We start from the raw sequence: 15,292 nt of genomic DNA, 5'->3' as shown, positions 1-15,292 counted from the left end.
AAACTTTCAGTCTGTTTTGAGTGTTGTTATATCGAGCATACGGAGTACAATACTCCATCCGTTTTTAAATACGCAAGTAATAAATGCAGTATAAAATAACCGAAATGTAGAAATAAATTACTCTATTTTTTATTTCCGGCCGTTTCTTGTTCCGTTTTCTTATTTGGAAAACTTTCACAATATTAAACTCATTTTCCCAATTAGTTGACTCAATACAAATCATATTTCATTAACGAATTTTTCACCATGTACCACTGAGTTAAAGCTTAATTCACTAACTCACCATATACCACCAAAAACTTTCTAATACACCAAATACCACTTAGTTAATGTGCAGTAATACAAAATGCGTTTTTTGGTAACTGTCGTTAGTCTGCCGTTTGTGGTAATTTACCATTATGCCCTTATACATTCAACTGGCGCCATTGATAGGGTTGACTCCCCTAAACATCACATTTCCAATTTGAAAAAATTGACCCCCATTTCCCCTTTCCGTTAAAGCGTCTCTCTGCTCTTCTCCATTAAAGTTGAACCCCAAAAATCCATCAAAAAGCTTCAAATTTTCTTCGATCTAAGGTGTACATTGCTTCTAGGAAAGTGAATTGGGGTTTCAATTGGACAAAGAACCAGCTTGGTGAGGTTTGAGAGAGAGGAAGGTGTACGTGACTGAATTTCGCTCCTAATTTGCACTTAGGCTCGATTAAGCTTTCTCAAGGTAATATTGTCCTAATCAATTTGTTTTTCGAGCTCTTATTTTGTTGTTTTTTTGCGAAATTGAGTTAGGGTTAGGGTTTATTCGACAATGATTATGTTAGTTTGGTTGTTATGCTATTAAGTTCGAATTTGAATTATTTAGGTTAAGTTTGATGTGTTGTATGCGAATTGTTTGGAGTGTGATGTTAAATGTTGTTGTTTATTATTCATTCTTAGGATGAGTGCATTGTGGCTGTTAATTCGTTCGCCAAGTGGTACTTTTGATGTTAGGGTGGATGACACTGATAAGACCAATTTGATGGAGTTATTTGAGTATATGTTTGAGGATTCAGTGAAGCAGAATGTGTTCCTCCCTAAATACTTCACCTTGTTTGTGAGTAAACCTGGAACTAATCGTAAGTTAGAGTTAGTTGATGATGGGGCAATGTTGAAAATGTGGGAGTGGAATGAAGGGAAGGATGAAATAGAAGTGTTCATTCAAGAGACAGAACAACCATCTATTGTGTTCCAGTCTGCAGAAGTTAGCTGGGCAAGAACTTTGAAGAACAAGGCTGAACAAATTAGGCAGAAGGAGGAAGAGAATAGGAGAAATGTAGAGGCATATGGTGAAATTTCCATTTTATTAATTTTATATTCTCTCTCTTCCAATTCTCTCAACTACTATTGTTTTTTTACAATTTTTTATTCTTCCACTTACACCACTACCTTCATACTTCTTCCGTCCCATAATACTTGAGACGTTGGGGTGAACACATAGTTTAAGAAAACTACAAGTTTGTCTATTTAAAACATTTGTTTATTGTATAAAAGATTTTTTTTTGTATTTTAATATTACAAGAAAACGACAAGCGGGGTGAGAGTGGGGTAGGTGAGAAGAGAGAAAATGTGAGAAAATATTTTTTTTTATTAGTGATCCCATTCTATAATTAGTAACGTGTCAAGGATTGTGGGACGGACGAAAATGAGAACTGTGTCAAGTATTATGGGACGAAGGGTGTATTTTATTATTTTCTTCAATTTCTACTAAAACTCCACGCATGCAAAAATGAAGCAAGTATTTAAATACGGATGGAGTACGTTCCACAAACAATGTGAAACAGCGGTATTATTGAATTTTAAAGGTAAGATAAAAGACCCTATAGAATCGGCCTAATTTCAGGTCAACATTTGAGAGTAGAGGGGCAAGGACGACCGGAAGGTGGGAATCCCCTACTTGGCTACAGTGACAGATCTAGGATTTCTGAGGTGATGAGTCACCATCAATTATTGATTACTTGTGAAAAGTACAAATTCTTTTTCTAAATGTTGTTCATAACTAATTTCAATTCAAAAATTATACTACGTATAAAAAAAATTATATTTCACCAAATTGATTTCAATCAAAAAATAGGACACAAAAATCCATATTACAACCAAATAATACTTAAAAGTTCAATCTTACAAGTCGTATATCAAATAACATGTTACAAACAAATAGTAATATAAAATTATTACATTAACTTTACGATTTTTTATTTAATTGATAAGTTTTGGGGGGATAATATTAAAATTAGTTGCACACATATAGGATATAAATAGAAGCAAAAATTATTAATTATAAAAAATTAACATAAATTAAGAGACCGGTTATTAAATATAACTGCTCTCTTTAATTATAAAATATCTTTGTAAAAAAAAAAAAAACTTATTAAATATAATGAAAATACAATAGCAGCATCAATAATATTTTTTTTTTAAAAAAAAAAACCTAACATCATTAAAGGTCCTGATAGCATCAAAGAGACATGTTATTTATAATAACGGGTCTCTTTAATTTATTTATTTTTTAAAAAAAAAAATTTGAACATCAATTTTTATTATTTTACTGGTGAGTCATGTGCACTACTGTGCACATGAATAGGTTCTCCCTACTCGGCTACTCCTAAGAAAATGTAGTTGGTGGGGCTCGAACTCATGACATCAAAGACATAAACTAATAGACACAAGTTTGACCAAAAAATTTTTACATTCACTCCCTAATACTACCTCCGTTTTTTATTAGTTGACACGTTTTGACTTTAGCACTATTTACACACTTCCCTTTGACCATGTTTTGTGATTTACATATGAACAAAAATATAGTCAAGTGGGATCTTGTTAGATTCGTCACAATGTATATTTTCAAAATATCAACTTTTTATAATTTTTGCTTATCAGTAATTAAAGGTATTAATGATTGAATTTGTGCATTGACAAACGTGACTAAAGAAATGTGTCTATGATATTTTCATAAAGCTTCCAAACCTGAATATACAACAGCCCTCAAACTCAACTTTGTGCATGAAATCATACCAAAACTTTCCCCTTAGGGATATACTCAACATAATGATACATACTTTTAGGCAAAAAATCAAACCAAAACATGGCTTACACACTCTCAAACGCAAGACATTAGGAGCAATATTACAGCAATACCTATAATGTATTTTGAGTCTTAAGATCATGTATAAAAACTCATTAAAGTACCATACAAAGATCTTGTAACATCAAAGCTTTGATATCAATCAAGTTTGGGCACAAAAACATGGATTAAAATAACTAATTCCTGCTCTACAATACACCAATTACAACAGCCATAAGGTGATCGAAAAAATCATATATCAACCCACCCCTAGACATGTTTTCTACCCATACATTAATCTATGCCTAAAACCTATCAGTTCTAACTTAATAGAAAAGAAATAGTAATCTTGATGTATAGGCCACCAAAAATCAAAAGAAGAGGAGGTTTTATTCATTCTTACATCTATTTATTTTCTCTCTCCTTTGTTTTGGTCTCAATTCAAAATTTTATCTCTCCTCTTTTAATCCTACCTCATAAATTAATTTTCTTTCTTACCTCGCATTCCTTCGATCTTTAAACTTCTTTGTCCTTCTTCTCGGATGTTCTCAAATTTGTCACCATTGTTGCATTTTTCATCGTCATCATCTTCAATGTGATCGTGAATCTTAAGGTAATTTTGATCTTTTTTTAATTTTTGATTTATAAATATGTGAATGTTATAAAATAGTTGATTTCTATCAATTTTGCATTGTGTGTGATTCCTTATACTCCCTCTGTTTCAAGTTACTCGCAACAAAGGGGGTTATTGCGAGCTCCTAGGCAAAATATTGAAACCATGATTAATGAAAAATAAGGGCATACAATTTAATGTTAATCCAACTCAAAAAAAAAAAAAAAAAAAAAAAAAAAAAAAAAAAAGAAGTTGACAACACCTAGCAACTTGAATTAACTAACCACTACCACCACCTAGCACCACGAAACTACCCAACACCACCATTTAACACCACGAAACCACCCACCACGAAACCACCCAACACCACCATCAAGCACCACGAAACCACCCAACACCACCATTTAACACCACGAAACCATGCACCACCACAAAACCAGTAAACAACCAAAATTATAGCCCACAAACCCTAAACCCAGAACCCAAAATCCGCCACCACCCACGAACCCAAATTTTGAATCCACCACCATCCACATACCCACAACCCATCACCACCCACGAACCCATATTTCGAACCCCAAAACCCACGAACCCAGATTTCGAATCCACCACCACCCACAAACCCACAACCCACCCACCACCCACAAACCCTGATTTCGAACCCCAAAACTCACAACCCAGATTCTGAACCCCAAAACCCACGAACCTAGATTTTGAACCCTAAAACCCACGAACCCAGATTTCGAACCACAAAACCCACGAACCCAAATTTCGAACCCACAACCCAGATTCCGGCGAGGTGTTGTGGTTGAATTGAGGGGAGATTGGTGAGAGAGAAATTCTGGGTATGGTGGTTGGTGGTGGTGGTTGGCAATTGAAAGTGATGAAGAAGGGAATGATTTTGGTGGAAATGGTTAAGTTAATCAATGTAGATTTTAAGTTATTAAGATAAAATCAGTAGTTTAATTTAGGTGTTAAAAAACAAAAGTAAGGGTAATTTTGTACAATCATACAAAAAAACTTACAATAAAAGGAAAAAAAAAAGAAGTTTGTTGCAAATAATGTGAAACGACCATTTTTGGTAATTATTGCGAGTAACTTGAAACGGAGGGAGTATATCATGTTGTAGATCGATAATTATTGCCTCTATGATGAACCAAGATTAGATTTAAGGTGGATATTCAAATTTTAAGAGTTAAATTAATTACAATCGAACTTGTGTATAATTTCTGTGAAAATAAATGAACATGCATTACTTTAAAATTGAACATTTTTTTACAAAACGAACATTTAGTACACTATAAAAACGAACATTTAGTACATAAAAATGTACATATTCTAACATTTAGTACACTGTAAAAATCTTAATTTTTTGTTAATTAATTGTATACAATGAATTTTTAACCAATATGAATACTACCTTTGGTCCAAATTACTCGCAATTTTGGAATATTTTATATCTCACAAATAATACCCCAAAGTTGCAAGTAATTTGGACCAGAGGTACTAGATGAAAATCATGCTCTTTTTTTTTAATATACTAAATGTTCATTATTATTTTTTTGACGTGTTCATTTTTTACATGTTTATTTTTTTGTACTAAATTTTCTTTTTTTATGTGTTCATATATTTTGATGAAATGTTCATTTTATAAATGATTGTATGATAAATGCTCATTTTTAATATACTAAATGTTCATATTTTTTTGACGTGTTTACTTTTGATTATTAAATGTTTATTTTTTTACGTGTTCATTTTCTATTACTAGATGTTTAATTTTATTTTACGTGTTCATAATTTCTTTTTTACAAAATGATCATTTTAAAGTCGTGGTATAGAAATTTTATGCATATATGATAATCATATTCTTTTTTAATATACTAAATGATCATTTTTTAAAACATGTTTAATTCTTAGTATTAAATGTTCATGTTTTACGTTTTCATTTTGAATGTTCATTTTTTTAATGTTGTTCATATTTTTTCAATAAATTTTCATTTTATAGGGCGTGGTGCATCTAGGATAGCTGGACTAGGGTACAGCTAAGACTAACCGCCCTTTTGGGCTCACTTAGGATGTGTTTGTTAAACTTAAGAAAAGAGTGTATTAGGCCCTCATTGCTGCTCACTTACTCACCTAAAGCTAGGTCCAAAAGCCGCTTAAAAGCTCGAACTTAAACAACAAATAATAGGCCCAAAACTAGATTAGGGAACAGAAGTATCGGAGGCGATTTGAAACGCGTTTTAACACGATATTATAAATTATTGATATCTCAATAATAATATAAAAAATAATTACAATAATAATAATAATAATAATAATAATAATAATAATAATAATAATAAGTTAAATCACAAACAAATACACACACACACACACACACACAAATATAGGTTCCTATTTACATAAAAGCATTATAAGAAGACGAAATGTGAAAATAATAATATTATTCATTTTATACTTATCAAATTGGCACTGTAGTCAAGGAATCACCCATGATGACTCGTATCAATCGCAATGTTAAACATCAAAATTACATATAATTTAAGTGTAACACTTACTAAATTGACACTTAAGCTTAAGGAATCACTCTTTGTGGGGAATATTTCAAGCATCCCACACTTGAGCCCCACTGTGATCATGCACTTAAGCATGGTGGCGTCCAAAGGAAAAGAAGTTAGAGCAAAAGAGTTGCCAACAAGTTTTAGGAAATTTTAAACCATTCACGATCACAGAGATCGCTAATTCCATTGTGGTCCTGAATCATGACTAGATATTTGAGGTTGAAGGTACAAATCCAACCTAAAAGAGATTGAACCTGCCCTAAATAGGCCTCTACTTTGCTATTCTCATATTTATGTGCGCTTTCCAAACAACGTACAATCAATATATTAATCCTAAACCCGTTTAATCTATGTTGGTTGATCATTAATGCACAAACAAATCTATTATTAATGATCACTTGAATAAAAATCATATTAGCCTAAAATCAAATTATTAATTATCTTATTAAGCGTGATTTCGAGTACAAATTCCCTTTAAACCTGTAAGAGAGGGCGTGATCAAGCAATAACAATAATATCAAGCAACATAATAATATGACACAACAACAATCATCATAATATCAATCTCAATCAAAGAATAATATATAATAGTAATAGCAAGATCCTAGACATGATACTAACATGATTAATAACAAATCCTAGCATGTCACTAAACATTAAAAATCAAAGCTTTAACCCTAACATGATACCAGAAAGCAATAAAGGCATCCTAACATGATAAAAGGAATTAATAAAACAATCAAAGCATGATTTCTATAGAAATAGAGCAATATAATTACTCACTTTGAAGCCTCGTACCTCTTTCTATCAAAACAATACACACGTTAGTAACTTTAATAAAAAATATTAAATCAAACAATTAAAATAATTGAAATTAGATTTGGGACCAAACCCTCAGAACTATCAACCTTTCACGTCGGGGTTTAAGGCATTTTCGAGCTTGGCTAAGTGTATTCGAGTCTCGTGAATGAGGAATTGCGTATCTTGAAAAGGTGTAGAAAGGCTTAGAAATCAAGAAAAAGAAAGAATAAGCTTCTAGCTTAAAGAGAGAAAGAATAGATGATTGTTGATGATTGAAAATGGGGTAAAAAGACCCTATTTATAGAGAAAATTCGACCGTAAACGATATAAAAGAGTCAGAATCAGACTCAGGGTAAAACTGGCTCCATCGCGACTTGACAGGACTATCGCGATGCGATAGCTCCATCGCATGGTGTAGGGAGTATTTCAACCATCCCACACTTGAGCCCCACTGTGATCATACACTTAAGCATGGTGGCGTCCAAAGGAAAGGAAGCTAGAGTAAAAGAGTCGCTAACAAGTTTTAGGAACTTGTAAACCGTTCACAGGGTGAAGGTTACACCCCTTAACGATCCATGAGATCGTTAACTCCAATAGGTCTGGAACCATGACTGGATGTTCGGGGATGAAGGTACAACTCCAACCTAAAAGAGATTGAACTTGCCCAAAAAATAAGCCTCTACTTTATTCTTCTCATATTCATGTGCGCTTTCTGACTAACATGCAATCATTAGGTTAACCCTAAATCTGTTTAATCTATGTTGGTTGAATATTAATGCACAAACAAACCTATTATTGGCTATCACTTGAATTATAATCATATTAGCCTAAACAAGATTATTAATTATCTTATTAAGCGTGATTACAAGTACAAATTCCCTTTAAACATGCATAAAAGGTGTGATCAAGCAATAACAATAAATAATAATAATATCAAGCAACAATATATAATCACAATCATCATCATAAAGCATAATATTAATAGCAAGATCCTAGGCATGATACTAATATGATAGAAGGAAAGAAATAGGAAGCATCATAAACATGCATAATATCAGAAATATTAGTTAACCCTAAACATGATATAGGAAGCAATAAAACATCCTAACATGATACTAAGAATCAAAATAATCAAATGATTTCTATATCAAAATAATAACAAAATAATTAAATTACTTACTTACATGCCTCGTATCTCTTTCTAATAACAAAATACACGCGTTAGTAACTTCAAGGAAAATATTAAATCAAACAATTAATTAAAATAATTGAAATAGAGATTAGGGACCAAACCCTCAGAAATTATCAACCTTTCACGTCTAGGGCGAAGGCAACTTCGAACTTGGCTAGGTGTGTCTAGAACTAATGTATGAGGAATTTTGTAAGAGGGAAGGTTTAGAAAAAAGAATAGAGAGAGAATAAGCTTCTAGCTTTTACAGAGAATAGAGAGAGATGATGGTTGTGAATGATTAAAAACAGGGAGATACGATCCCTATTTATAGAAAAAATAGCTCGGAATCAAATCAAGTCATATTCGAAATAAAATAACTCATGTCGCCAATGTTAGGAGTTAGCGCCAGACGACAAGAGCAGCGCCAGGCGACAGCTTTGTCGTCTCGCGCTAAGTCAACATTAAAACGCGTTTTGTATGCGGAATCATCTTCTTAATACGATTAAGTAGCTAATTCCACGTTAAGCAGATTAAAATCAGATTTGTGACAAATCACATATTTTATTCAAAATAAAACTCTTTAAAATATAATTATCAATCATAATCTTATTAGAATTAAAAAGAACCTTCTAGATATTTCTAGAAGATAAAAATCAATCCTAACAACTTTAGGAATAATAATTAATACGCCCTCCTCTAGATCATTGGGCCACATGTAAAATCATTTTGGGCCAAATCTAATTTAGTCCATAACTTCCTCTTTATTCAATTCATCGGAATTACGCTTATAATATATCGTTGGAAAGCACTTTTTGAGCCCAATCCAACTACACTATTATTGGACCCTTATCATGGACCAAACCAAATTGGACTGGCTATTTTCATAAATAGAGTGAAAGAATAAGCATTTTTGAAAACAGAAAGAGAGATATTTTAATAAAAACATCTACATCACTAGAATTTTCACACTTTCACCCCGTTCGATAATCAAATGACGTGAAAGGTATTCATCACTGGGTTTGGTTTTGGGGAGACACATTTGGGTGTCTACACATGGCGATAAGCCCATCGCGGCGCGATGGTTGTTGTATGATCAAGTTTCCGTACTGAGTCCTTCTCCTAATCAAATTAGGTTACTTGGAGTCTGTACTAATCTTTAATTAAATAGGATTTAATCTTTTAAAAACACTTGCTTTATTCCAATTAGAGTTCCTTATTTTTTTAAAAATCCTAATCCCATTAGAACTTAAAATAACCTTCTAGAAGATTCTAGAAGACTAGGATAAATCCTAATGAGTTTAGGAATATAATTATAGTTAATGGACCCACCACATGATCATTGGGTCGCCCATAAAACTCAGTTAAGACCTAGTTTAGTATTTTGGCCATAACTTCCTCTTTATAACTTGGAATTGGGCTTAAAATATATCATTGGAAAGGTCTTTTCAAACCTCATCCAACTGCAAAACTATTGGATCCATATTATGGACCAAACTAAAGTGGGTTGGATGTTTTTCATAAATGGGATACAAGACAAAAATGAATTATTTTTATTACTACATTTTAGAAAACAGAAGAATTCACGAGAATCTTCAACATTTCACCTTGTTCTATATTCAATGACGTGAAAGATACTCATCACTGGGTTTGGTTTTTGGGGAGACACAATCAGGTGTCTACACCCTTTAAGGCTAATATTGATTCAAACATGTCTAATATAATTGAATTGATTAAAACTCAAATATAAAATATTTTAAATAATAAATTTCAATTGTATCGTCAAATTATTAAAACTAGGGTTTCAAAAGCTTGGGATGACACACAAATCAAAATAACGATTTTGATGATTAAATTAACTTTAATTAGAAATTGAAATTTTAAATTAGAAATTAGCTAGGTTTAATATGTTAAAATGCACATAAAATAGTGGTTCGACAATACGAGGCATTACAGAGTATGTCATGAAGACTTGTATAAGACCATTTTCTCACATGATAAAGCAATGACCTCGTATATACATCTCATGTAGTAGCTTAGTTGTCTATTGATTATTTCCCATTAATAAGAATCACATGCATGGATAAGCAAGGTGACTACATTACCTTAAATTAGTTGTCTTTTGGTTATTTCCAATTGATGAGATTCACATGGATAAGCAAGCTATTGCACTATAGCTTAGCTGTCGATTGATTATTTCCAATTAATGAGACTCACATGGTACACTATCTTATCAGTTGTCTATTGATTATTTAATTTTCATTTAATGAGTTTCACATGAATAAGTAAGTGATTACATTACTATACCATATTTTTTTATTGATTATTTTCAATCAATGAGATTCACAGGAATAATAAAGGTTATTACACTATAGCTTGTCTATTAATTATTTCCAATTAATGAGATTCACATGTATAAGCAAGTGGTTACACTAGCTTAGCTATCAATTGATTGTTTCCTATTAATGAGATTCATATGAATTATCAAGTGATTACACTATTTTAGTTGTCTATTGATTATTTCTATTTAATGAGATTCACATGGATAAGCAAGTGATTACACTAGCTTAGCTGTCTATTGATTATTTAATTTTCTTTTAATGAGATTCACATGGATAAGAAAGTTGATTACACTAGCATAGCTGTCTATTGATTATTTCCAATTAATGAGATTCACATGGATAAGAAAGGTGATTACACTAGCATAGCTGTCTTTGATTATTTCCAATTAATGAGATTCACATGGATAAGCAAGTGATCACACTAGCTTGTCTATTGATTATTTCCAATTAATGAGATTTACATGGATAAGTAAGTGATTACATTAGCTTAGTTGTCCAATTCATGAGATTCACATGGATAAGCAATTTGATTTACCAATTTATTAGTTGTCTATTGATTATTTTAATAAATTAATGAGATTCACATGGATTAGCATTTTGATTAGCCCATGATTTCCTCATGCATTTGATCTACGAATATTATATAACGAACAAGTTTTCTTAGATTTTTCATCAACTCTAAAATAATACAAGCCAAAAGAAAACAAAAAAAAAAAAATCTTTTAAAGTTATTACATCAAAGAAAGGTTGTAAAATCCAATGGACACCCAAAGCGCCTTTAATGAAACACAAAGTAGTTACGATCGACTTAATGAACTCAAGGCATTCGATGAAGGAAAACTTGGGGTTAAAGGGCTTGTAGATGCAGGAATCCAAAAAATTCCTAGCATGTTTGTTAGACCGCTTGAGGATCGTTTAAAAGATTTTGGTACATGTTCCAATGATATAAGTGTGCCAATAATAGACTTTGCACATTTTGGTGAAAATGAAGATCGCACTGCTAAGATCATCAAGGAAACTATTATGGCATCAAAGGAATGGGGTTTTTTTCAAGTGATAAACCATGGGATTCCTAAGGAGTTGTTAGAATCAATGATTAAACGAAGTCGAATGTTTCATGAACAAAGCCTGTGTACTTTTTTAGCAACCATGACTTGTATCAGTCAAAGGCTGCAAATTGGAGAGACACTTTGTATGTGAACGCTCGACTTACTAATGGCGAAGTTGATCCTCAAGAGTTGCCTATTATATGCAGGTAAGTTAATTATTTGTCTCACACAATGCACACTTATTTATTTTCTAATATTGAATTACAAAAATGTTGTTATCATACATAAGATATATACTCTCTTCATAACTAAATAAATTTCTAATTCACTCATAAACCTTGTACCTAAATAAAAATTCATTTCACCTTTTTTTTCCGTTTACTTTTAAACAAGCAAACCTTAATATTTTTTTTTTCCACTTTAAACTACAAATTCTATATAAATATTTATCTTTAAAAAACAAACCTCCATAGTTTTTCTTTTTATTCTCCTTTTTCAAAACTTGTGGTAAAGGCAAACGAGATTTTTAGTTCGTGGCAGAGGAGATATAATTTTTCCTAAAATCTAAGCCTGTATATATATGTATCAAATAGTCTGCTACAAAAAAAGTGTATTAGGCCTTGGTTCTTAAACAAATAAGTAGTATATGTAGGGATGGAAATGGTTCTTTTATCCAACCAAGATACGGTGAGTCTAGTTCCCTTTTGTAAGATTTAAAATCCTCTAGTTTTGGACTCAACGGATCCAAATCTGTTTCTGATAGGCATAATATACTTTATTACTAGTTTTTAATCTAGTTTAGATTTGGCGGCCAATGGATCTTACTTTAACTGTTTCTTATATTATTGATTTTATTTGAAAACTTTATTTTTTTAATATATACGCCATCCGTTTCTTTTTAATTGATTTGAGCACTATATATACATAAGTTACTTTGACTTATTTTTGTGATTTATTCTTAATAAGTAAATCAATATGAGAGGTCTTGTTTGATTTATCACAGTCTCTTTTTTTCAAATATTAATTGATATAATATTTGAAGTTATGTATTGAAAAATTGTGGATAAATGAAATGTGTGAACTAAAATGAAAAGGAGGAATTATTTTTAGTGATTTTATAACTTTAGTTTTTGTTATTTTGAAAAATTGATGTATAAGTGCGGAATCAAATAAATAAACTTAAAAATAAAATTGCACTTGAATTTTATAAAAGAAATATCTACAATAATAACTTTTATTGCAAAAAAAGCTCACATGGATTCAGTTGATCTAGTCTAGATCTCAAAATTTTGGATCCACGAATTTAGACTCACCTCTAGAGAATGAAGGTGGATCTAGATCCAATAGAATTTGATCCAAATTCAACTCTTTGTCATCCCTCAACGTATAAAGCAACTGATTATTAAAATAATGTACATGTTAGTCATTGGTTTTTGTTTTTCATATGAGACAACCAAATAAAATCACCCGTGCATTTATCCCTAACAAATTCAGACCATCAAAACAAATTAAATTGCTTCTGATGTGCAATACGCATAACTATGTTATATATTATTCAAATGGTTTGTTTTAAATATTGATTTTTATATAATGAATTCTTTTTGCAGGGATGTGACATTGGAGTATGTTGACCATATCCATAAGCTAGCTGATCGCATACTTATGTCAATATCATTAGGTCTTGGACTTGAACCTGATTGTCTTGGAAATATGGCAAAATGTACAAAAAGCTGGGCCATAATTAACAGTTATTACCCAGCATGTCCAGAACCAGAATTGACCATTGGATTAGATGCTCATGTTGATACTTCATTTATCACATTACTCTTACAAGACAATATTGGTGGCCTCCAGGTCCTTCATGAAAAAAAATGGGTTAATGTGGAGCCTATTTCTAGTGCTTTGATTGTTAACTTTGGAAAAATACTTCAGGTTTTGTTTTTTTTACTTCTTAAACTAAATTATTAAAATTGCTAATTCTTATATTAGTGTGTAATTTTTAAGCTTTCTGTTGTTGTGTTACATATATTTATATCTATCTTATATCTTACAGATGATAACTAATGATATGATAAAAGGAGTTTGCCATAGAGTGATTGCGAAAACAATTGGACGAAGGATTTCCATTGCAATAAATTATAATGGAATTTATTCGTCTCAGAAGATACATGGTCCAATAAAAGAATTAACATCAGAGGAAAATCCACCTATTTATAAGAAATTCTCAACCGAGGGCCTCATCAAAAGCTTTTTCTCGAAATCACTTGATGAGGTTGGAGCCAATCTTGATGAATTCAAACTTCAATACCATGGTGACGACAACTAATTATCATGGGGGAGCATGCTACAAATTTGTGTTTAATTGCTACAGAATAAACAAACTTTATGACCTTTATAGCAATATATGTTTCCATTATAATTCATGAAAACCTTTAATTACTATGTGCGTTTTTTTAAAAAAGATCTTTATTATGCACTTTGTAGCATGAATGCCTTTAAATAAAATTAGTGTTTTGTTTATCATGATTTGTTTTATCTTTATTATATAAATATTATTTTCGTGTCATATAAAAATTTTTGTGCTGTTAATAATAGTTTAATGTAGTTCAAGTTTCACATTTTAATATTATATTGTACTGAAGCATGCATGTTGGTTCTTATAAGCATCAAACTATATAATCAAGAATCACTAGTAGAAAAAATGCTATTTATAACTGGCAAAATTGACTTTTTGTAACTGGCATTGTTGGTTGCGAATGCTACTGTTACAACTAGTGAAAATTATTTGTAACCGGCTAATGTTAGTTACAAATAATGTACTATTCGTATCTGGCTTAACCTAACGCCAGTTACAAATAGGCTATTTTCCAAGTTAAAAAGCATACTATTTGTAACTAGCGTTAAGTTATGTCGATTACAAATAAAGTATTATTTGTAACTGGCACAGCTTAACGCCAGTTACGAATAGTGTTTTTATTATAAAAAAATAAATAAATAAAATGGTAGCAGTAATGTAGGGAATATTTCAAGCCATCCCACACTTGAACCCCACTGTGATCATACACTTAAGTATGGTGGCGTCCAAAGGGAAGGAAGGTAGAGCAAAAGAGTCGCCAACAAGTTTTAGGAACTTGTAACCGTTCACAGGGTGAAGGTTACACCCCTTAATGATCCAAGAGATCGTTAACTCCAATAGGTCTGGAATTATGACTAGTGTTCGGGGATGAAGGTACAAATCCAACCTAAAAGAGATTAAACCTGCCCTAATAATAGGCCTCTACTTTATTCTACTCGTATTCATGTGCGCTTTCTGACTAACATGCAATCAATAGATTAACCCTAAACCTGCTTATCTGTGTTGGTTGAATATTAATGCACAAATAAATCTATTATTGGTGATCACTTGAATTATAATCAAATTAACCCTAAACAAGATTATTAATTATCTTATTAAGCGTGATTACAAGTGCAAATTCCCTTTAAACATACATAAAAGGCGTGATCAAGCAATAACAATAAAATATAATATCAAGCAACATAATAATCACCATAATAATAATCATAATCATAATAATCATGTTAAAGCATAATAATAGCAAGATCCTAGGCATGATACTAACAAGATTAATGACAAATCTTAGCATGTCACTAAACAATAAAG

General features: G+C 31.4%; 1 protein-coding gene across 1 annotated transcript; it reads left to right on the top strand.

Annotated features, from left to right (window-relative positions):
* Positions 1 to 11,341: 11,341 nt before the first annotated feature.
* LOC145575504 (deacetoxyvindoline 4-hydroxylase-like) lies at positions 11,342 to 14,019 on the top strand. Its single transcript, XM_081633367.1, has 4 exons — positions 11,342 to 11,635; positions 11,710 to 11,837; positions 13,239 to 13,563; positions 13,685 to 14,019. Exons 1-4 carry the CDS (start codon positions 11,342 to 11,344, stop codon positions 13,955 to 13,957), a joined length of 1,020 nt encoding a protein of 339 aa, XP_081489493.1. The 3' UTR covers positions 13,958 to 14,019.
* The last annotated feature ends 1,273 nt before the right edge of the window (positions 14,020 to 15,292 follow it).

This window comes from Chenopodium album, chromosome 13, assembly GCF_948465745.1.
Source record: "Chenopodium album chromosome 13, dcCheAlbu1.1, whole genome shotgun sequence".
Lineage (NCBI taxonomy): Eukaryota > Viridiplantae > Streptophyta > Magnoliopsida > Caryophyllales > Amaranthaceae > Chenopodium > Chenopodium album.
Note: the sequence above shows the minus strand (reverse complement) of the source record. Positions and strands in the feature narration are given on the sequence as shown.

What these genes read in the sequence shown, in the direction of transcription:
- LOC145575504 (XM_081633367.1), top strand. Translation starts at nt 11,342, where the DNA reads ATGGACACCCAAAGCGCCTTTAATGAAACACAAAGTAGTTACGATCGA. An exon ending in AGGAATGGGGTTTTTTTCAA is followed by an intron (nt 11,636 to 11,709) that starts GTGATAAACCAT and finishes TCATGAACAAAG; the next exon opens with CCTGTGTACTTTTTTAGCAA. An exon ending in GAGTTGCCTATTATATGCAG is followed by an intron (nt 11,838 to 13,238) that starts GTAAGTTAATTA and finishes TTCTTTTTGCAG; the next exon opens with GGATGTGACATTGGAGTATG.